Consider the following 23,013-nt stretch of genomic DNA (forward strand, 5'->3'; position numbering starts at 1 on the left):
TTCCATTTTCTTTAATACCACATATAGCACATCTTATCTCTCTCCTTAAGCCAATTAAAAAAGGGGCAATTGCTTAATAAAGGAGCCTTTAGTGGCTATTTTATCCTCATTTATCCCCCAAGATTCTAAGGATTTATAATGACAATATATTTAAATTTTATCCCATGATTACATGCATTATATTAATGTGCTTTAAGCAAGCATGCTAAATAGGACTCTTGGATATGACAATGCTACTCAAGTTATCACACCAAAGAATAGGATCATCTTGTGCATTAGCAGTAGCCTCTGAGCCTAGATCACTTCCCTACTACCAATAGTGAGTGTGATGTACTCAACTTCTTGGTGAAAGCACCACGATAGATTGTCACTTGGAGGCTCATGCAATGACACCTCCTAAGAAGCAAAGGCAAATGTTAGAAGTCGAGCAATGGCCTTTATTGTTGGCAAAACTAAGATTCATGTAGCATGTCAATAATGCATTGCCTCTTGAATAAGAAATGCCATAATCTATAATGCCCAAAGGTATTTGATAATATGCTTGGATTGACAATGCATAGTGGTTGGTGATATGCTGTACTCCATAGTTATATATATAATGTCATGGTGAGTCATCAGTGCCAAATACATAAAGAAACTAATAAGATGGCAATAGAGAGTCCTGGCAGGTAGAGGCACACCTAATTGCTCAACTATGAGATCGATGCCATTGACAACCATCAACATCTTAATGGGGTGGCAATTGCATATGCCAAACCAATCAAGCAAGACTTTGACCTTATGTTGTTAGCTGCGTATGTAGCCACAGGACATGGGATTGTGTGTGATCTCATAGCCAAGAAAATAGTAGACTTGGCCAAGGTCCTTTAGAATTACTAGCAATGGTATTGGGTCATCACCAATTATTAGCAATCATTATCATAGAGAGTTATGATGAGCATGCTCCTAGTTGTGATTAGCATGGGAATAATGAAAGCCTTGAGCATATAAGGTAGCATCAAATTTTTTATATCAAATATAAGAGCTTTGTTTCAAACCATACAAAACTTTTCACAATTGCCATACAACTCCACTATTGAATTTACTTGAACATAAGTGTTGTTAACTTGAATGGAAATAACTTCTTCCACAATAGCTTCCATCCAAAATGAAGCCTCAAATTGAAACAATTTGATTATAGGTCATGGGAATGTTGGTATACTTAAGGCTTTAAAAGACGTTAAACTCCACAGTATTTGTTTAACATTTTCTTGGACTTTCAATTAAGGTTGATATTCTCAGAAGAATTGGCATCGAATCAAAGTCGATAAGGTGGTGAGCTTATCCTTGATTAGACAAGAATTAATAGTTCAAGCATGTTTAAAGGTGAAGATTCCCTAGAGGAAGCTTTGGTGGCAATGCATAAATACTAGGGGCAGAGGTAAGAGTGGACCATTTCCCATGAGTGGGATTAAAGGATAAAGTTGAGCCTCATCAATTAAAAATGGATTTTGAAGAAGTTATTTTCATTGAATATGACATTCATACTTACAAGGACCTTGTGAGATACAAGATCCCACAATTTGTAAGTTTTTCTTCTAATGGCATTATCTTATGTATAAGTTATAAAGATTAATTTCATACTTTTGGGATTTAGCTTTTTCCTAAGTTGATCAAGGGTATGCACATGTGTGTAAGCAATCAAAAGAAACAACTCAAGAGACGATTTATAGGGTTTAAATATAAAGGGAAAGAGCCCATAAATAAAAGTGCACCTCTTTTCCAATCAGTTAACGGTTTTGGAATATTTAGGGTTAAGTGTCTTTCAGTTTGAATAGTACTGGGCTGAGTGACCTTTTGGGAAATCTAAATTCAAGATACATTTGGTATTAGAGAGGGTCTTGGTTCTGGGACTAAATTCAAGATACATTTGGTATTAAAGAAGGGCCTCAGTTAACATGTTAATTGACATTTGGCAGGTCCAATTTGCTCCGGGCTTGATATAAGGGTTAGGGTGTCAAGAAAGTGGGGAGTGGGGCTTTTTGGAGAGCTATGGCTCTCAACTTCCATTCACAAGGGTGTAAATTTATAAGGAAATAATCTATGAAGTTCAAATATAGAAGGAAAGGGCCCATGAATAAAAGTGCACCCCCTTTCCAATTGGTTAAGGGTGACTTAAGGGGTAGGGTGTCAAGAGAGTGGAGAGTGGGGTTTTCTGGAGAGTTGTGGCTCTCAGCTTCCATTCACGAGAGCATAAACTCATAAGGAAGTATGGTGGATTATGAGAAAGGGTATATAAAGGGAAAGGGCCCATGAATAAAAGTGCACCCCCTTTTCAATTGGTTAAGGGTTTTAGGATATTTAGGATTAAGCGTCTTTGGGTTTGAATAATACTGAGCTGAGTGACTTCTTGGGAAATCCAAATTCAAAAGTTTATAATGTGCTACACAATTAAAAACCCAATAGTATTGGGTTGAGTGACTTCCTGGGAAGTCTAAATTCAGGAGTTTACAATGTGCAACACAATTAAAAACCCAAAAGTGGGATATATAAGGAATAAAGTTTGTCCAAAATGCTTAAAAGGTTTTACCATCTACTATAATTATAGCTTCTTGTTACAATGTCTTATTGAGATATACATCATTTAACAAAAGGCAAGCAACATTGACAAGAGTGTGATTTTTTCTTTTCACAATACTATTTTACTAAGAAGTGTAATAGACTATAACTTGAAATTATATGCATATATCACAACAATGACCCAAATCTCATTGTTGAGGTGTTCACCACCACTATCAACCCAAAGAACTTTTATCTTGTGGTCAAAAAGATTTTAACAATTATGTTGCTTTTGCCCATCAAGAAGTGGATGCATATCTAACAGATATAATTATTAATGAATGTGCTTAAAATGTTTTGCACTATCATGGCTTGGCATGTTCATGGGGCCGCAAAAATCAGAATGGACCAAGTCTAGAAATCTAGTTATTTGATATTTGTTTGGTGAGAAATTTTAGTGGTGATACTTGCTAGAACACAAGCTTCATAAATGTAGATAGAATACATTGGAAATTCAATCTAGTAACAATGCTTTGGGATATCATTTGCTAGAAAAATTAATAATGTAAATGACCAAGTCTCTTATGCCAAAGTTCAATATGAAAATCTGCCTCTATAATTTGGAAAGCTTGAATTGAGTTAATAACAGTAATCTTATAAAAATCCCCTATGCATTTCCCACAAAGCAACTATATATCAAATATGGATAAGTTGCTAGAGTCAAACTCTTTTTGCATTAAAAACTATCATTACACTTTGATTGCAATTTTTGGTAGCAAACATTAAATTTCATTACAAGGTGGAAATGTGCATGGCATCATAAAATGCCATAATCCTCCCATGATCAAGTGAGAGTTGAAATTGCTTAATGCCTTTCACAAAGATAGTGGTATCATTATTTAAATGAACGCCATATTTTCCAATACTTATCTAGTGATACTCAAAAAGATTTTTCTTTATTACCCATAAGATTAGTAAAATTAAAGCTTAGGAGCCACCTACTAGATGCCATAATTTCCTCTAGAGCTCCTTGTCAACCTCATTCCTCAACTTTATCGCTCTTGAGTAGATTAGTTTTTGCCATAGTAGCTAATTACTTGATAAGTTTCGAAGTTGCAATCTCAAGCTTAATAGCCCATCTCTATGCAGCAAATGTATTGATTTTTATCTTTGGTTAAATTTTTGCCCTTTCTAGGCATTTACTACTGCATATGGTTTTGCCACTTTAGCATCACTAGAAACCTACAAAAAATATGTAATCTATGGCATTTTAGCTCTCTTGTTCTACACAACCTCAATATTGCCAAGACCTCATGGCATTTGCCCAAGTCATCCTTAAGTGGAAAAGTAGACTCTCAATTGTGTTCTTTTAGCTAGCCAGTAGGGACTTGTAGAGCCACAACCTCTACTACTCATCTATGAAACAATATTTTGCCCTAACAACCATAAGTTGTGTAAAGAAGATCTAGAGTTTGGTAGTGTGAGTTTAGATACTACCATTTTCTTTTAGCTTGAGAAGTCCATTTGAAATAAATAAGGGAGTGAACCTTAGGCCGATGATAAATTGTACTAAACTTCAACTTGATTAAGGCATTATAGCTTTAAATCCCATAGGTGTAAGTTTCTAAGTTTGGACTTCCCGAGAAGTCATCCAACCCAATACTATTCAAACATAAGGATGCAACCTTAAATATCCTAAGACCCTTAATCGATTAAAAAAGAGGGTGCATTCTTGTTCATTGGCCCTTTCCCTCTATATTTGAACCCTATGGATTGTCTTTCAAATTGTTTTCTTTGGTTACTTACAATCCACCATACTTTCCTGCAAGTTCATGCCCTCATGAATGGAAGTTAAAAGCCGCAACTTTCCTGAGAGCCCTGCTCTTTTGACACCCTACCCCTCGGGTCAAGCCCAGCCAAAGCAAATTGGATCTGCCAGATGTCAATTAATATATGATGTGATTCTCTTAGCTAACCAATAGAGTTTGACCTAAGACCTTTCTGATACCAAATGTAAACTCTTGAGTTTAGACTTCCCAAGAGGTCACCCAACCCAATACTATTCAAACCCAAGGATAGTTCTATTTAAACCCAAGGATGCTTAACCCAAATATCCCAAAACTTTTAACCGATTAGAAAAAAGGTGCACTCTTGTTCATGGACCCTTTCTCTTTATATGGATCGTCTCTCAAGTCGTTCTTAGTTATTTACAATATGTTTTAAAATATTCTTAGAATATTCTTGTGGTTTGTGTCATTCTCCCCTCCTTCATAACCCAGCCACGTATGGCAACCTCGAGAAGTTAAACAAGCTTCACATGAAGGGAGTCCAAGGCAATACAACCATGGAGAAGAGATATGCAAACAACAATACCAACATTGTGACAAATAAGCACGAAAGAAAGAAAGCAATACAGCTTTCTTACATGACAATACAATCATAGAAATAAGAGAATGAAAATAAAACAAATGGCTTAAATTATATAACAATACAGCTATAAAACTCAATTCTCCTCTTCCTCAAGAATGTTATCCAAGTTATAATCAAAACTTGGAAACACTTTTTTCATGTCATCCTTAGTTTCCCATGTAGCTTCGTCTATGGAATAACCATTCTACTAAACTAACAACTCTATAGTTGTCTTCTAGTGTGTTTTCACCAATCTTTGAGTAAGAATATTAGCCAAACCAGCATCAATGTCTAGGACCTAAATGATGGATTGATCCATAATATCACTAAAGTGCAAACATGCTTTAATTTTGCTCACATGGAATATTGGATGAATCTTCAAACTAGCTGACAATTTCAAAGTGTATGCAAGATCCCCCACATACTATAAAATTGTCAAAGCCCATAATACCATAGAGACAACTTAGCACTGCCACTTCCTTTTAAAGACCGTTGTGCATCCAATAGCTTAAAGAAAACTTTGTCACCAACTTTGTACTCTTGATAACAATGATGTTTATTAACTAGTCTTTTGTCTTGATCTTGAACTTGCCTCTGCCGAGTCAAGCTTGTCTTGCATATCCTCCAAAAAATCATAAACATAAAGTATTTGAACCAAAGCTAAACTTAAACTTATGAGAGATCTAGGCTTATAACCACATATCATTATAAATGGAGATATGTCAATAGTTGATTGATGAGCGCTATTGTAAGTAAATTGAAGCAAAGACAAGTACTTCTCCTATACTCTCTGTTGAGTTAAATTTCCCATAAATGACCTTAACATATCTTCCAACAGCTAATTCATACATTTTGTCTGCCCATTTGATTGTAGATGCTCACCACTACTCATGCTCAACTTAGTTTCTAGCTTCTTAAAGACCGTTTGCCAAAACTTGGATATGAACTTGGGATCCTAATCACTCATATTGTCACCTAACAAACCATAAAGATTAAATAATTAGTTTATAAATAATTAAGCAAGTTCAAAAGCTTTAATAGTCGTTTTCACTAGGAAGAAGTGAGCCATCTTCATTAAACAATCCACAACAACCCAAATAGCATCATTTCCTTGAAAAGTCTTGGGCAAACTAATAATAAAGTCTATTAAGATACTATCTTAATTATTTTTGGTACACATAGAGGATGATAGAGGCTAGCAAACTTCTGATGATCAACTTTGACCGCTTGGCTGGTCAAACAATCACATGCATACTTCTCAAAATCTAACTTCATCCTAGGCCAAAAGAAATGCCTTTTCATTAACATATACATTCTCAATACCCTTGGATTTAACTAAAATCCTTTTGATGAGTTTGTCAACACAAGGAACTAGCACATGTCCCTTTTTCACTAGGATTCCATTTCATATCTCAAATGACACAAACTTGTCACTTTTCAAATTTGTAAAGGTGTCTCTTAACAAAACCTTCACAAGAATATCAGTGATAAATGAGATAAAATTTAACATCTTGGATAATGCATAAACCATTTCATTGTCACCTCCATGCTTGTATCGGATCTTAACAGACATTTCATATAGGAACTCTTCCTAATGAGCAAGGCAGCTTCAAAGATCCTTTTGTTAGCTAAAATACTAGAGAGATTGATGATCTAAATCCACATAAAAGTTTGATCCATATAGATAATGTTGCCATTCTTTCATAGTAGTAATCACAATATACAACTCTTTATCTTGAGTAGGCTAATTCCGTTGTATGGCATCAAATTTGTGAATCATGTATACAAGAGAATGCCTAACTTGAAGCAATATGGCCCCAAAAACACTATCACTCACATCATTGCTTATAGATTCTATTACAGTCACTTTATCATTCATTTACCCCTTCAAAACAATCCTTGCTCTAATGTCCATCCCTATGGTAACAAAAACAATTGCCCTCTTTTTTATCCTTTTCTTGTTAACCCAAATCTAGTGTAAGCTCTTGAGTTTGGACTTCCAAGGAGGTCACTTAGCCCAATACTATTCAAACCCAAGGACACTTAACCCTAAGTATCCTAAGACTCTTAACTGATTAGAAAAAGGGGGTGCACTCTTATTCATGGGCCCTTTCCCTCTATATTTAAACCCTATGGACTATCTCTCAAGTCGTTCTCTTTAATTGCTTACATGCAGTTTCTTAACCTCATTGCCATCTTCATGCTTCGAACCCCAATGTATCAACAGTTGTTTCTTCCTTGAATATGAAGTATTGGTTCATCATATCTATCCTGTTGACAAGAGTTGACTAAATTGACTGATGGTTTGGGTGAAAAGATGTTAGTGATAGCATCAGTCAATGTTGCTAAAAAATCCTTTTTAACCTTTTATTACATAGCCATTAAGCTTAAACCTTTGATAAAACATTGCACCTTTATAGATGCCCGTAAAACTAAGGCAAAGATCACAGAATTTGCAAGTATATGCATCCAAAGACAAAGTCCCCTACTAAATCTCTAACACCTAGTTCACAAGATTAACCTCTTTAAACTTCTTGACAAACAAAGTATGGAAAAATTTCATTAAATCACTCTAAAAAGTCAGTTTTGGATTAGCTTTGATGTAATTCTTCCACCATAAAGAAGTATAATCTGTAAGCATTATCACAAAAAAATCAATCTTCACTTTATCCTCACAAGGATTGTGAGACTAACAACTTTCCCACAATTCTAACTAAGAATCAACCTTTTGACTATTATAAACATTTGGCAATGACTTCCATTCCATAATACCATAATCTTTAGCATGTTTGACATATTAATGATAATCATAGACGTAAGGTTGATTCAACCCTTTGAGGATCCATATGAAGCAAGAAATCCTTAATGAGATTGATGGAATCCTTAACCTCCTTAATGTTGTTTTGAACCTCAGAAATTTAGCATTCTTGCCGCACAACAACATCATCAAGAGTCTCTTCCTCATCATCATGGCCATCATCAACAACACCATACTCCTCATCAAGATTAATATCTTGCTCATTTGCCATCCCTAAAAGAACATGTTGCTCCGATACCAATGAAATGAACAAGTTTTAAGGCATTACAACCTTAAATCCCATGGCCATAAAATATTCTTAGAATATTCCCATGGTTTGTGTCACCATTGTGAATGGATGGATGTTGAAGACATTAATCTCAGTCTTGGCACCATAGGTGTCCCTCAACCACTTCCAAAGTGCTGCCACAATAGACTTGGGAATCGATAGAGTAGCAAAGAGAACATTTAAGGGCAAACATATCACAATGCTCCTTATAGCTTTGGAATCCTAGAGGTTCCAGTCATGCACTTCAACAGCACTAGAGCTGGGAGATGGGAAATGTCCCATCTACAATCCCTAACAAACCATGAAACAAAAGGTAAGATTCAAGAATCCCTTCTCCATCAAATTCACAGATGGATAGCTTTCCTTCCATAACTCCTATACTATGAAAAAAATCAGGATCAAGCATATTGCACTAGCAAACAGACCTGATGTATATGGGGCGAGGTGTGTCTCATAACAGGAGGCAGAGGTGAAAGGAATGCTGCTCCTGAGTGTCGTGGTGGAAGACAGTGCTAGCCTCAGCCTGAAAGTGGCAGAAGGTGAAGATTGGAAAGATGGCATTTCAAGCGTTGGGAGCACTAGAGGTGGAGGTAGAGAAGGATGAAGCTGGATATACTGGAGCTGAGATGTGGGAAGAACATGCAGAAGCAATAAGAAGAGCTTGTTCTTGGCAAGTTAGTATTTCCTTCCAGTTCTTCCAGAACACTGAAAGCAGCAGCACATGAGAAGCTACAAGCTGAGTGCTGTGATTCTGGGAGGGCTCAAAGGCATGTTGTATCTGTTAGAACTAAGCTGAACATGCACACAGCCAGGGCAGGTAGCTTACTGGTAGAGTACTTGGCACCAGTGTAGGAGGTCCTGGGTTCAATCCCCGGCCTGTCCAGATCCATTTTCCAACATGGTATTGGAGCTATGGCCTGTGGTAGGCAGCAGGTAGGGATGTGTGGCGTGTTCAGCTTAGGGGGGACTGTTAGAACTAAGCTGAACATGCACACAACCAGGGCAATCCAGTTTAGAACGAATTCAAGGCTATACCAACAATGGGGAAATGCTGAGAACTTTGGGCATCTTATCGATGGTTCTTCTATGATGCCGGTCGTTTGTGCTCAAGGGGTGTTGGCGGTGGCAGAAGATGCTGGTGGAGAGGATTTCGATCAGATTTGTTAGTTTATAAACCACTGAATTTGGAATATTCCTAGACCGGGTTCGTCATGCCTCTTGATCGTAACTTGGAGAAACGGCATCTTGCCGGGCGTGCCACACCATGCTCGTTTGGAGGTTGGACCATTTTCTTTGTTAGCTCCAACATTAGCCCGTTACAGAAAGAAGAACGATTTACTACAAGTATGTTTTGCTATAGACTTTGATCGAGTCACGTCCATTGCTCCACGCGTCTCTTCGACTCTCTTGCTACTCCACAGGCCCTTCCACTCTCTTGCTAGTAGGACACGTGGACCCTGTAGAAAACCTCCCGCTGTTACAAATGTCACAGGACGGTGTTGGCTTCCATAAACTACACTGTTTACCAGAATTATGACGACACGGAGGCACGTCAGATGTGTCTGGAGCGTCATCACTTCAAGGCCCTGGTGGTTGTAGGAGGATTCAGCTAGAAGATTGGCATTAGAACTCGAATTCTTATCTACAGATAGGTACCTTGAGTTGATGTAGGGGACCTGGAAGATCGTGACAACAGTTGTCGATTCCCGCTACTCCTATTTTGTCTTGGGTTGAGATGATGGATGTTAGCCTTAGTGGCGCTCGAAGAGAAAAAGACTGTCGAGCCAAAAACAAAAATGACAGTTAATAAGAAACAACATAAAGACAATACTCACTGTTACGAAGAAAGCCCCGCGGAATTGCAGTCTACTCTAAGTTCTGTTCTATAGCTCGTTCAAATTCTACACAGGAAGTTAGAAGATTAGAAAAGGAAGAACATTACAAAACCACGACACTTACCAGCCACTGTCGAGGTGACCCTGAGCTCCCAAGTTGCAAATCTCTCTCGCAGCTGTTCAATTGCTTGGGTGGTGACAAGAGTTCGTGGTTTTATCCACGTGATGGTAACAGTGGCATCCACGCCATCCATGATTCCTTCAAGAATGTGTTCAGAGAACATGTGCATGAGCAAGAATTCCACGTCACGGTTCACTTCTTTCTGTAACAAAGGCAATTGATATGTTCCACAGCTAGGAACAAACACAAAGTTTTAGATTTTATCAAACATAGACTTGAACATCATACCTCGTGATTAGACACCTCAGTTTCATTACTTCAAACTTGAATCGTGGAAAACTTTCAAAGTAAACGGCTGGAAAGATCTTTTCCGTGTAAAGCTTGACATTGGCAGTGTTGAACGTGGTGAGTTGACAACGTCGTTTTTCTCCCTGAATAATTCATGATAAATGGTACTGTTCAAAATCAACTTAAAACCTTACCAGATCCGCTTGGCAGGTTAGGAGGTCACCAAAGTCACAGCCAGTGAAAATAGCAGCGAATACCATTTCATCCAAGATACGCTATCACACACAGAGTAACAATATGTTATTTTGAGAAGTCGTAGATAGATACCTCTCTGGTGTCTTCATAAGCTGCTCGCAAACATGCCAGGATTGATAACCCGTGGTGGTAGAGTCCTTTCATGTCCTCGGTATACCTGAAGTATTCGTAGAGCTGCCACTGTAGAGCGTCTCTGAATGACGGATGCAACGATGTTTTGTCCAACGTGTTTTCAATGTCTTCCAGATGCATGCGACACTCGCTGAATTCATAAGACACTCGCTTTTGCGCAGCCACGAATAGTTTTCCCAACATAGCGGCTTCTATAGGAAGACCAAGCTTTTGCAGTGCTTCCGTGTAGTCTAGATGCCACTCTCGAATGAGTGGATTCACCACCAGCGTCTGCCATTTCTGAACACACATTAAAAAAAAAGTGAAATGAGACAAGAGAAAGTGAAATGAAAAGACACATACCTTTTGTGGGATGATCTTAATCCACGGTTGAAGAAGACCATGCCTCTCCTTCCAATCTCGAAGAAGTACAATAAACATTCCACCACCCTTCAGAGCAGAAAGTCTTTTGCAATAGCTTGTCGGGTCCTTGGGAAGACCATAGGAAATAACAGCATTTACACCATCTGGAATGGTGTCTAATTTGCACCCGTCCGTCAATATGATGAACCTGGCTGTTGGCTGTTGGTAGCTGAGCCAAATCTGAGCTGGCTGCCCTGTTTTTGCTTCCACAATATCTCCCACGGTTTTGAGCTGCGACGAAGTATCAGACCAATAAATCAGGCACCTTGTGAGACCCGGAAACAGAACACCAATGTTCTCTACAACACGTCCGAAGTTTCGAAGCTTTCCGACCATCACGTACTGAATGACATTCTTGGGAAACATATACTGTAACGTACGAGGTTTAGATGACGCGCTACAATAACTTTTTTAAATAGTAAGCCATTTACCTTGTCACCATTCTCTTCGAGAGTATCACCGAGAGAATTGCACTGCGGCTGGCCTGAAAGCTCACACCCTTGCATCGCCTGTGCCAACTAACGGGGTTACAACGACATATCTTGCTTGATGGAAGTACACTTACCTGTACTTCGTCGTCCGTGTTTGCTTCATCATGGACTTGACAAACTCCAGTAACGATTTGGTTATCATGCGTCCTTGTGCTCTTGTCGCAGGACTGAAAGCTGGAGCTTGCGAGCAGCGTCGGATGTCCTTGTAGCTACCAGAAGCCAAACAAGTATGTATACAAAGCTATGTCACAGAACACTCCTATGTACCTCTTGGTGTGGCGCCTCATTGTTGGAAGCTTTGCAAGAATTGCACTGCGGCTGGCTTGAAAGTCCAGACCCTTGCATCACCTGTGCCAACGAACAGGGTCACCACGACATATCTAACTTGATGGAACTACCTGTACTTCTTCGACCGTGCGTGCCTGATCATGGCAAACTCCAGGAATGATTTGGTTATCATGCGTCCTTGTGCTCTTGTCGCAGAACTGAAAGCTGGAGCTTGCGAGCAGCGTCGGATGTCCTTGTAGCTACCAGAAGCCAAACAAGTAGTATACAAAGCTATGTCACAGAACACTCCCATGTACCTCTTGGTGTGGCGCCTCATTGTCGGAAAATGTGCAAGAATTGCACTGCGGCTGGCTTGAAAGTCCAGACCCTTGCATCACCTGTGCCAACGAACAGGGTCACCACGACATATCTAACTTGATGGAACTACCTGTACTTCTTCGTCCGTGCGTGCTTGATCGTGGGAAACACCAGTAACGCTTTGTTTGCCATGCGTCCTTGTGCTCTTGTCGCAGGACTGAAATCTGTAGCTTGCGAGCAGCGCCGGATGTTCTTGTAGCTACCAGAAGCCAAACAAGTAGTATACAAAGCTATGTCACATAAAACTCCCATGTACCTCTTGGTGTGGCGCCTCATTGTCGGAAAATGTGCAAGAATTGCACTGCGGCTGGCTTGAAAGTCCAGACCCTTGCATCACCTGTGCCAACGAACAGGGTCACCACGACATATCTAACTTGATGGAACTACCTGTACTTCTTCGTCCGTGCGTGCTTGATCGTGGAGAACACCAGTAACGCTTTGTTTGTCATGCGTCCTTGTGCTCTTGTCGCAGGACTGAAAGAGCGGCGTCGGATGTCCTTGACACTACCAGAAGCAAAAGAATATACATACAAAGCTATCTCACAGAAAACTTTCACGTACCTCTTGGCTTGGCGCCTCGTTGTCGATCTTCTGATCCTAGAAACAGTGGCAATGGCCCGTAATATCGTGTCTCGATCATCGCACAGCACAGCTTTACCTTGTTATCCATCGCAAGATCTGCTATGCGTCTCTCCGGCTGCAAAGCCACACACTGAGGATCGAGAATCATCGCAGAAACGAAGTCCTACCTTTCAATCCGATGCACAGCGCCAGCGGCAACCTGCGATCTAGCAGCGGCAATGCGCAATCCGGCAGCGGCCGCAAGCGGCAATGCACAATCCACAGGCAGCGGCAATGCGCAAACAGCAGCGGTCGCAAGCGGCAAGGCGCAATCCACCAGCAGCGACGAACCCTAGCTCCTGGCAAATGAAATGTGGCTACAAGTAGTCGCTCCTTACTCCTTGCCGCGAGCTCCATTTGAATGTATCCGACGTGGCGGAACCAAGGTTTTAGCTTTGAGCTCGGGCGAGATTCGAACCGGGGATGGCTGTGAGCACGCTGACGAAGGAATTGTGAGGCGTGGAGTGTGGAGCTCCCCTATTCTGTGCCCTTTGCTCCCCTGATCTAACCCCTCCCCACAAACCCTAGGGCTGCTGTTCGTGCGGCAAGTCAGAATATGCTCGTTTCGTTTCTCCAATCCGGAATTTAGGGTTCCTCCCGTGAAGAAGGAGCTGATCGGCGTGGTGTATGACACGCTGGGCGGGATCCAAATGTCCGGCACTCATTCGCCACCGCGGTTGTGGTGGGCGTGGAGATCACCGCCGTCGCCGCGGTCGCCGTCGCCGTCGCCGTCGCGGTTGATTTTGGAGGATCGGTAAGCTTTCCCAACAATCCGTTCTCGCAAATTTGAGGCAAAATTTCCATCGATCGATGCCTAGAGAATGGAATGGAACTGGATGCATGAATTTCTTGCGATTGCTTTCCTTGTTCCTGGAGCTCTTTGCTGCCTTTGTTCTCACAGATGTGTGGAGATGTGGTGGTGGTGAGACCACTGGACATGGGGTAAGGCAATGCTCACAGAAGAAACCAAGCCTTACTATTCCTCCTCCAAGAGGTAGCGGTAGCTTCCGCTCCCTCGAATTTTTTCTTCTTGATTTCTTGTGTGTTTATTCCTTCTCTAAGCGGCTGGCTGGCCGGCTGGCCATCTTTTTGATCCTCTTGTTGGTTTGCTGGTTTCTTCCAGGGAAAGCGATGGCAGCAATGGGAGGAATGTTTCGGGAATGAAGGCCGCCTCTCAATAACAGAACCGAAAAGCTCATTCACAAAGTTCGCTGGGGGGTGAGTTCTTTCTTTGTTTTACCAGTTTTTCCAGTGTTCTAGAGTTGTCTCAAGGATGAACTGTGATGTGCGTCGTGACAGTGCATAGAGCGGAATTCGAGCTCAAGTGTGGCCATTATGTGAGTGTTAGAAATCCTTTCATACGTTCAAAGTTTCAAACTTTTTCATACCTTTTATCAGATACGAGGTTGAGAGGTTGATAGCACCGAGGCAGAAAGAAAGGTAACGAGCAAGTTTCCGAAGGTCCCATACGCACAAAAAACTAAACTTTGCTTGGAAACTCGCCTGCAGGAAGAAATACGAAAAGATACGAAGCTACTGCCAAGAAATCAAGCAATCACTCACGTCCAGAAGAGAAGGAGAGCATGGCATGGAAGAACAAGCAGAAGAAGAAGAACACGAACTCATGCCATTCTCCGAGAGCCAGATCGAAGCATTCAGCAGCATCGACGACAGCAGCGCGTTCTGGAAGAAAGGACCCAAGGCAGTGGGCGACATAGTTACCTGGCAAAGGATCATCCGCCTGGACGCCGTCCGGATGAACGCCGAGTGGGTTCCATAGGCCAACGTGAAGGACGAGGAGACGTTCCAAAGTAGCCCGCAAGGCCGGTCTGTCCGACGACGAGCACCTGGAAACTTGCCGCCGCTACCGCCGCCAGGCTCGTCTCCATCCTCGAGGCCTACGCGCTCTACGATCCGGACACGGGCTACTGCCAGGGATGAGTGGCTTGCTCTCGCCGTTCGTGGCGTTCATGGACGACGGCGCGGCACAGCTTCCGGCTGGGCATCCTGCGGCAGCTAAACGGGACCTCGGATATCATCAAGGTGGTGGGCCTGAGCACCTGGTGCCTCCGTGCTGTTCCGGTGACGTTCGAGCAGACGATATACCTGTGGGAGGTGATATCGGCCGAGGCCCGGAAGACGAAGAAGAATGTCTCGGGCTGCTGGCTCACAGACGAAGTAGCCATGAGTTTTTGAGAGACGCGGCTACGCCTGTCGCGGACGCTGCCGGGGCGCTTGTCCGGGCGACCTCGGCGTTTAGTCACGTAAAGCTCATTTCTTGGGCAATCGGCTAAAAGGGTAATGTTATATAAAAAGGATTACGTAGGGCAAGGTTTTGTGGGCATGGCACCAAAGGGCTCACGAAAGCGGGACAAGGTTCGTGTCATGGCGCCAACGTGGGCACCGGTAAAAGGCGCAGGCGGGCGATGTGGACAAGCCATATGGGCAGTTGCTCGGGACTGGCCACTGCTACTGCCAAAGGGATCAGTGGCAGAGGCTAGAGGGAATGAGGTTGAAAAGGCCATGGATTTGGGTAATATGGGTGTGAAGCTCAAGAACGAGAGTGAAGAGCGTGAGAACGAGAGTGAAGAGAGTGACAGCGAGAGTGAAGAGAGTGAGAGCGAGAGTTCTAGTGACGAGGACATTGACGAGGATGCCAAACTCCTCAAGGAGCTTGACAGATTGCATGCCAAAAAGGAGCACACAGAGGAGCACACAGAGGAGCACAAAGAGGAGAAAACAGAGGAGCAATCAGTGCCAAGTATCCCTTTGATACTTATGCCCAAACACTGTGGCAAAGATTTAGCCACAGGGTATAAATTGTGTAAATAAATAGCCTTTTCAAACCTAATGGGAACACTGCTATTCACTAAAATTCTCCAACCCAAACAATGTGACAACTTTTTTTTTATACTAGGACTTGCTCCAGGCCACTCTAACTCACTAAAGACTTCCTCAGGACTTTCAACACACTTTTGGATCATTGTTTTTCTACAGTTCATTAAAAACAACTTTAACATTCCATCTGTTGGTCTCATGATAAAGTTGTCATTGTCAATATCACTAGCCAAGTGTTGGGCATTCAACAATATTGAGGATTATATGTTTGTGATGAGGCATTTTTTTTGGATTGGGATGAAGTTAGACATTAAGAAATATATATAATATATATATGGTTGTTTGACTTATTAGGCAATTGAGGTTGATCATTAAAAATTAACTACCCTTAATCATCCTTTACATATATCATTGTTGTCATCATCTACTGCAATGTCTTCTTTTGCCTTTGTATAGTGATATTATCTCCTCTTTGTCCTCCTACAAAACATACCAATTGATTGGTTAATTTTGGTGCTTATAGGAGCCATATCTTCTATGTCTGATAGGGATTAAACTTTTATTGCTTTAACGTAGAAGTAGTTCTTATTAACTTTGGACTAACATCGATTGTTGAAGTAAATATACAACAACTTCTAAACATGATTTGTTCATAACTGATTATAAGATATATTATGGATGAATTTCTGTGTGCTAAAGCTCTTTTTCGGTATCACACAAAAACAAAAAAGAAGAGAATAAAAAGAGGAAGAAAAAAGTAAACACAACTAAATCAGCTAAACCTAAGCACCCCACCTAACAACTTAGATACTATAGTCTAAGGTGCTACCTTGAAAACATCTTGGTCATTGGTGCCTTCAAGATTGTAAAAGATCTTGACTGGCCTTTGTCATTTAAAACATTGTGATTTGATTTTATCGTAGACAAAAGACATATTTGTTGAAATTTGAATCTATGCATTATAGGGAGGTGAAAGTTCTATACATATTTGAAGTCATTAGTGACATATGATATTTTATGCCTTGCTCATTCAAGTCAATTGAAGAAATAACTACAGCAATGCTACAAAATGCTATAGCTTCTAGTGCGAAGTTATGCAGAAACTATATCCAGCACATGAGGCCTCAATGATGGGAACCATGAACCAAGGAAGAGGTGATAATGTAAATTAACATATCTATAAGACCTCTATAGAACTTTGGGTTCTAGATTTAACATTGAAGTGTTGCACATAAAGCCACTTACTATGTAAAAATAAATTGCAAAAAATTTATAGCATGTTGGGAGAGATTAATAGTGGGGGAGAGAGGTAGTTTCAAAGTGAACACCACCAATGTCTATGAAGTTAATGTTGAGGAAAGATGAGGATCCAATCTTAAATGGTTTGTTGTGAAACTTGTAATAAGTTCTATAGTGAGATAATGGATATAGTAGAAGTTGTTGACTACTAAATAAAAACTACAAGTCCACAATACAATTCAGCAAAGCAATGGCCACTAGATACAAAGAGGCTATTGGTAATCAAACACCATAAACTATTTTGTGAAATATCACAAATTTAATGCTTAGTTGTGAAAAAACTAATGAGAAATGAGAATATAAAGTAAAATCAAGATTGATTGCCTATCAATAGCTGTAGAAGTAGATGTATTTGGAGTGGTAGATGTTAGCTAAATTGAATAAATGGAAAGTTTCCATGCAATTCTTGTGCAACAGAATGCCATCCTATTATATGGTAAGTATGCAAAACATTTTAACATACCTATGAAAACATATGATAGGTTTTTATAGTTAAAAGAAGCATTAAAAGGCAAATAAAATGATAGAACATACCACTAATGTTATGGGAACCACTAACATTTACATCCACTGCAATTTTATGTTTTTTATAAAATAAATTATATGATAGATAAAAACTATTAGATACCAGCAATGTTGTCTGTCATTGGCTGGTGATACAAGGAAGACACTCTCAAGCCAAGGTTATTTTTGTTGACATTGTTCTCAACCATTGCTTTTGGAAGTAAATTTGATCCTATTGGATATATGGTAAGGCAAGGCAAATGTCTATAAAAACCTTGCAACATTTGTGTTGACAGTACATCAAAAGATATTAAGCAAGTGTTTAAACATCTTATAATGTAGTTGAAGATATAGTAATTTGATGGGGAGCACAATAGCATTCCTAATATTTAATATGTCCTTTGTTTGCTTCTATTATAACAACCTAATGGTAGAGATGCAAACTCCAATAGCACACTTGACAATAGTGGTATACACTATTATTTTGTTTATTTTGATAACTTTTGACTGTTTATGACTAACATTGACAAAAGTCACTCGATGCATTTTAAAATTCTTTTATCAACCCTTCCTATAAACAAGCAAGCCATAGTTGCCTTCTTTGATTTTTCATATGTATCTATGAGTCTATTCTCTAAACTTTCCAAAGATATAAAAAATAAAGAAATAGAGATAAAAATATTTGAGCTCTTAGATGATTGATTCCTCTAAGATTCTTAAGAAATTTTCTTAAATTTTCAAGTACACATGAACAAGAGAGAACCCACTTAAATATATTATCATAAACAAAGAAGGAATTTTAAATTCTTAATAAAAATTATGTACAAAACCCACTTAAAATCTCTATTGAAATTTTAAATTAGAAACAGAAAAAATGATTTAAATTTACAATAAAAATTATATAAACTTTCTAGATTACTATCTTATGACTTTTAAAATCATACAATATGAAAAATTGGAACCACTTTAAAAACATTTAACTATGAGACCCTACATTTAAATAGTTGTAATTAAAAATAAATATAGCTGATATATATACAATACTTATGTTACCCAACTTCATTCTTATTTTTATTTCTGGCTTTCTACTTATTTTTTAATGTAAATTTAAAATTGATTACACTTTAAAAACAATTATTCAACCTTTCTAGATTTGAATATAAAAATAAAATTTCTTGGAACCATTTTAAATATATATAAAAACAAAACTTTCATTAAAATAACTACAATTTAAATTAAATATAAGTAGTATATATATAGTACTCATGTTGGCCAAACTTCCTAATGCATTCATATTCATTTTATATTCTCTTTTGTGTTTGAATTCTTTCTTAAATCGTTAAGGTCCAAAATGCAAACACTTATTATATAATGATGAAACGAATATAAATTAAAATATCTTTATAAAGTTTATATTATGTTTAAGAGATCCTAATTCACCATTAAAGTGCATTAATACTAAAGAAGCATTATTCACTTAATCCTTAATATTCTCCTAAATATTCTATTTTATCAAATACTAAAAATTTACTCTAAATTTTAAAATTCCTTTATTAGCTTTCCAATAAATCTATAAGCCACACATTACCATTTTTTATTTCTCATGTGTATTCATCAATATGTCCTTTAAAGTTTCCACTGATATAAAAAAGAGAAGAAAATTTAACTTTTATTTTTCAAAGATTTTCAAGTAAATTCCCCTAAATTTTCAAATGCATGTGAGCAACAAGGAACCCACTCAAAATCCTATATCATAAAAATATAAATAATTTAAAATTATTAATATAAAGTAAATAAAAACCCACTTAAAATATTTATTAAAATTTAAAATTGGAAATTAAAAAATGATTTAAATTCACAATAAAATCTGTATAACCTTTCTAGATTACTTTATTGCTTTTAAAACCATGCAACATTAAAATAAAATTTTTTGAAACTATTTTAAAAATTAAATAGTTATTTTTAGATAATTGAGTATATATATAGTGCAAAATGTTCACAATAAAAATTAAATAAAAAACCAAAAATAGAAAGAGGATTAATAAAACCTATATAACTACTTGTGGTTTATGTAGCCAAACTTTGGAGTGCATTTGATTTCATTTTTCATTTTCTCTTTTTTTTTCAAATTATTTTCTAAATCATTGAAGTATTTTTGTTATTTCATTTTTTTTTTTAAATTCTTTACTAAACTCCAAAACAGACCCTTCTTTTACAACTATAAAATGGACATTTGGACAAGCAATAATATTAATTTCATGGGCAAAATTACGTGTAACTACAAAACAAATGTTTCTGAAGAGATCTTAATCTACCATTAAAGTCTCACAAAGCAAATGTTTCTTGGTTGACATGCATGTGGTGGTGATCAAACTGGCTGCACAACATGCGTCTTTGGCAGTGGAGAAGTTAAACCGAGACTCTCGAAATGGTTTGGACTCACAGGTTTTCAACCTGGAAAACAATAAATTATTTACAACAGCCACAACTAGCTTGTCCTGTTACCGGGTAGTCTTTTAAGTAGCCATGTCCTCCATGAAGTTGCAATGCATCAAGCAAGCATCAGTGCGAACCTGAGAAAGGAACAAGCAAAAATGTTTAGAGCCAAGCAATGGGCACAACAACCTTTTCGCCATTGCAGCACAAGCCGAGGCTTTCAGCAGCGGCATTTAACAAAGGTGAGCGTCAAAAGCACGAGAAAAGTACTTACGTATTTCTTTCTCCCAGCTCGCTGCGAAGATCATTTTAATGCTGCTGTTTGTTGGTTGGAAAGAAAAGTTAAAACACCGCCGATGGTTTCCATCCCAACTGTGCTTGAACAACCCGGGAGTCCAGATGGATGCACTCTCTCACTGACGATCCACTTCAACCATGTGGATGTCATTAGGCGAGAGTAGCACGCCTGGAGTTTGTTGAGCAAAGGCGTCCGGGCTGTCCGGGAACAAACTCGTAGATATACCACCTCCGAGCGATGAGTTCCCGTTTAACAGCAGGCTTTGCCCGTGCGCGAACGTCCCATCTACAGCTCCCAATGAATCGGCCTAACAGGAGAGTACACGAGCAAATTTTAATGCAAAAACAAGTCTTCCACTGCAATGAAGAATCGCTCACCCAATACAGGTCCAAAGCCGATGAGCGGAGCACGTCCGCGTTTGACGATGAGCGGAACAAATCAAAGCTGGATGTGCCTTGCGACGTCCCGAGTAGCGAACAAGCGGCAGATTCCTGGATAAAACGCTGGAGTAAATCAAACACAGAGAGACGCTGGAAGCATGCATACCCGAGCTGGTGGCACAACTCGAATGTGCTCCTTCGTTTTAAAAGAAAACGCATCGCATGTTTCTTCGCCTCCCCACACCGAAGGCGTCAAAGAATATCGATCGGCGTCCTGCTTGGAGGCGTCATTCAATACAATGAAGCGATCAACCGAAGAAGCTCCCAGTAATTCCTGCAAAAGCCCGCAAGATTTGGAATAAAGAAGTACGTCGAACTGATAGCTTACCTCATCTCGCCAAAGCCGCTGGCCGAAGCCATCCGTACTTCTATCATACAACCAGCTACAGCCAGGTACTTGAGAATCCAGTTGAGAATGATCTTCATGTCTCTCGATGACAGTGACTGGCTCCGCACCAGATTTTGAACTCTTTTCACAAACATTTTGGCACCAGCCATACCTGTCCAGCATAGCATGGTGGCAGTGAAGTTAGCAACTCCAAACTAAAGAACGCAAAAGAAAAAACAGGCATTACCTCAAGCGAAACACTGAAGGTCTTCCTACGGCATCGTAAACGTCTGCAGCACACACCACATCTTTCGAGTTCCAGCTTGTAGAGGAAGGCTGTCGAATGAAAGGATAGAGACGAATATCTCCAGTAGCCACAGAGCAGCGACCCCATTTCTGAGACAAGTGCTGTAGCACAGAGCTTATGCTTTTCGAGGCCTTGAGTGTCAACTCAAGGTGTGGATTGTGACCCTCCTGTAGCAAACAATATTTGTTAAAAATGGTTGTAAGCTGAATACTCAAGTTTTTAAGATACCTGCTCCAGTGCTGTTTTAGTCTTGTCGTCAATTGGGAAAAGCTGCAACTTGATTTTCAAAACCGCAGTCTCCATTTGAGGAACAGATGTGCTAGACTTCAAGTTAGGCTCAGAGGGCGTGGGTGTTGATACAGAGTTCTGCTTCTCCATATTATTTTCTTCCGGCTTTCCACCTTCAATGATCTTGCTATTTAGCTCGGATTCAGGGGGCTCCAAGACGCTATCTGCATACAAATTTTTATTTAACACACATAAAAACCTGCAAACAAGAAGCGTACCACTAGCTGCTTTAACTTGAGGCCTCACTGGAGCTCTCGTGAACGATCTTTTCCTGACTTCACCAGCAACAACACTGGCAGGTTTGTCCGTGCTTGTTGAGGGAGCTTTAACCTTCTTTTTAGCTTTCTTCCTATCCTTCAGACGATGTTGCTCCTAAATTAGACATAAAAATGCATCAGGAGAGTCCACAGTAATGAACATACATACCAAAGCAGTCGCAATAGCCTTCAAACGCCGAGGCTTCAAATGAAGCTTAGAAGACGAGCACTTAAACTTCTCCAAAAGCGACCACCTGAAACAGAACATTTAAATGTCTCAGACAAATGAGATCCACCTCACCAGCACAACATCGCCGAATCTACATCTTTGGAGTTCCTCGCATCTATCAAAAGATCTGATCGCAGGAACTTGTTCATGCGCTTAATCAAGCGATAGTAGTAATGCCGGACCTAAAAGAAGATATAAAGCTAAACAGCATACTTGCATCCAGACAACGCACCTGATCCTTATTTTTGCTCACAACTTGAGATGTGATTTTCTCGAAATCCTGCAAATAGTACTCAAAGTTCTTTACATTGGAAAGTGTCACTGCGATAGTACCTTGCCAACTTGTCGTAACGCGGAAAAAAACTTTTCCTCTTCTTCATGAGTCCACGCTGCCCATTGCCGCGTCCTTTTTCCTGAAAGAACAAAGATAAAGAGTCAAAATGTCCGGTCCATGTAAAAAAAACCAAGAACTAGAACTAGAACAACATAAAAAAACCCGGCCTCCCAAGAAAAGACGGTGCCTTACATGAAATACAGCGGCAATCTTCTCTGTTTCTTGGCAAAAACTGAGATTCAACAAGAGTAGAGCTAAATTCTGCCGAGCTAGGACTCCATACCTGATTCGACTGGCTCCTGCTGCTCCGGAGTAGTGTCTTGGCTCAGAGCCGGCGAAGAATCCGTGGTCTCCAGCATGAATATCGTAGCCGCATCAACGAAGACCCCCCCGCACAGTGCTCTACCCTAGAAAATCGACTGAGACCCTGGATTTCCAAGCCTGGAAGCTACGCGATCCCTGACTCCCTGCGAGCGCCTAGATCCAGCCTCCGGCTCCTCCACGAATGACCTAAAACAACGAGAGAGGGAAAGAGTTTGGGCGGGCTTTTGGACGGGCCGGTTTTCTTGGTACTTTTTGAAAAGGCAAAGCCAGATTGTATGCCAGCTAAGCAGAGCTACACTGCCACGTCT

General features: G+C 39.8%; 3 protein-coding genes across 7 annotated transcripts; 1 reads left to right on the forward strand and 2 right to left on the reverse strand.

Annotated features, from left to right (window-relative positions):
• Positions 1–9,308: 9,308 nt before the first annotated feature.
• LOC9646260 lies at positions 9,309–13,059 on the reverse strand. The gene is made up of 18 exons (XM_024674981.1): positions 12,952–13,059; positions 12,861–12,899; positions 12,764–12,799; positions 12,590–12,706; positions 12,459–12,539; positions 11,956–12,084; positions 11,825–11,905; positions 11,632–11,766; positions 11,498–11,575; positions 11,007–11,435; positions 10,605–10,943; positions 10,472–10,552; positions 10,278–10,420; positions 9,993–10,222; positions 9,869–9,934; positions 9,690–9,809; positions 9,560–9,642; positions 9,309–9,507 (listed from the first exon to the last, which is right to left on the reverse strand). Exons 2-15 carry the CDS (start codon positions 12,870–12,872, stop codon positions 9,900–9,902), a joined length of 1,926 nt encoding a protein of 641 aa, XP_024530749.1. The 5' UTR covers positions 12,873–12,899; positions 12,952–13,059; the 3' UTR covers positions 9,309–9,507; positions 9,560–9,642; positions 9,690–9,809; positions 9,869–9,899.
• A 153-nt stretch (positions 13,060–13,212) lies between these two features.
• On the forward strand, positions 13,213–15,685 carry LOC9646261 (acidic leucine-rich nuclear phosphoprotein 32 family member B). 3 transcript variants are annotated; one of them, XR_002992375.1, is made up of 5 exons: positions 13,217–13,577; positions 13,947–14,041; positions 14,123–14,160; positions 14,222–14,263; positions 14,333–15,680. XR_002992375.1 is itself a non-coding variant. In XM_024674983.1 (4 exons), the coding sequence occupies exon 4, from the start codon at positions 15,125–15,127 to the stop codon at positions 15,653–15,655; it is 531 nt and encodes a 176-aa protein (XP_024530751.1). In that variant the 5' UTR covers positions 13,213–13,577; positions 13,947–14,160; positions 14,222–14,263; positions 14,333–15,124; the 3' UTR covers positions 15,656–15,685. The 3 variants fall into 3 exon arrangements, 2 of the variants coding, with proteins under 2 accessions (XP_024530751.1, XP_024530750.1); XM_024674983.1 differs by having other exon boundaries at positions 13,213–13,577; positions 13,947–14,160; positions 14,333–15,685; XM_024674982.1 differs by lacking the exon at positions 13,217–13,577 and having other exon boundaries at positions 13,925–14,041; positions 14,333–15,685.
• Positions 15,686–19,692: 4,007 nt separating this feature from the next.
• Positions 19,693–22,926, reverse strand: LOC9645584 (TSL-kinase interacting protein 1). Of its 3 annotated transcripts, XM_024674994.1 has the most exons (14): positions 22,665–22,926; positions 22,381–22,460; positions 22,280–22,327; positions 22,120–22,229; positions 21,988–22,072; positions 21,780–21,933; positions 21,502–21,725; positions 21,214–21,440; positions 20,967–21,138; positions 20,745–20,912; positions 20,576–20,689; positions 20,175–20,505; positions 19,970–20,037; positions 19,693–19,918 (listed from the first exon to the last, which is right to left on the reverse strand). In XM_024674994.1, the coding sequence occupies exons 1-12, from the start codon at positions 22,738–22,740 to the stop codon at positions 20,314–20,316; spliced, it is 1,650 nt and encodes a 549-aa protein (XP_024530762.1). In that variant the 5' UTR covers positions 22,741–22,926; the 3' UTR covers positions 19,693–19,918; positions 19,970–20,037; positions 20,175–20,313. The 3 variants fall into 3 exon arrangements, with proteins under 3 accessions (XP_024530762.1, XP_002970087.1, XP_024530761.1); XM_002970041.2 differs by having other exon boundaries at positions 19,697–20,037; XM_024674993.1 differs by having other exon boundaries at positions 19,697–20,037; positions 20,090–20,505.
• Positions 22,927–23,013: the final 87 nt, after the last annotated feature.

Source organism: Selaginella moellendorffii, unplaced genomic scaffold (assembly GCF_000143415.4).
Source record: "Selaginella moellendorffii unplaced genomic scaffold, v1.0 SELMOscaffold_13, whole genome shotgun sequence".
Classification (NCBI taxonomy): domain Eukaryota; kingdom Viridiplantae; phylum Streptophyta; class Lycopodiopsida; order Selaginellales; family Selaginellaceae; genus Selaginella; species Selaginella moellendorffii.

Coding starts and splice junctions, on each gene's coding strand:
- LOC9645584 (XM_024674994.1), bottom strand. CDS start 22,740: ATGCTGGAGACCACGGATTCTTCGCCGGCTCTGAGCCAAGACACTACT. Junction 20,913..20,966: donor AGCGGCTTTGGCGAGATGAG/GTAAGCTATCAG, acceptor GGGCTTTTGCAG/GAATTACTGGGAGCTTCTTC. Junction 20,506..20,575: donor CGGCTTTGGACCTGTATTGG/GTGAGCGATTCT, acceptor CTCTCCTGTTAG/GCCGATTCATTGGGAGCTGT.
- LOC9646260 (XM_024674981.1), bottom strand. Junction 11,767..11,824: donor ATGAGGCGCCACACCAAGAG/GTACATAGGAGT, acceptor GGCTTCTGGTAG/CTACAAGGACATCCGACGCT. Junction 10,223..10,277: donor CTGAGGTGTCTAATCACGAG/GTATGATGTTCA, acceptor GTTTGTTCCTAG/CTGTGGAACATATCAATTGC.
- LOC9646261 (XM_024674983.1), top strand. CDS start 15,125: ATGTTATATAAAAAGGATTACGTAGGGCAAGGTTTTGTGGGCATGGCA.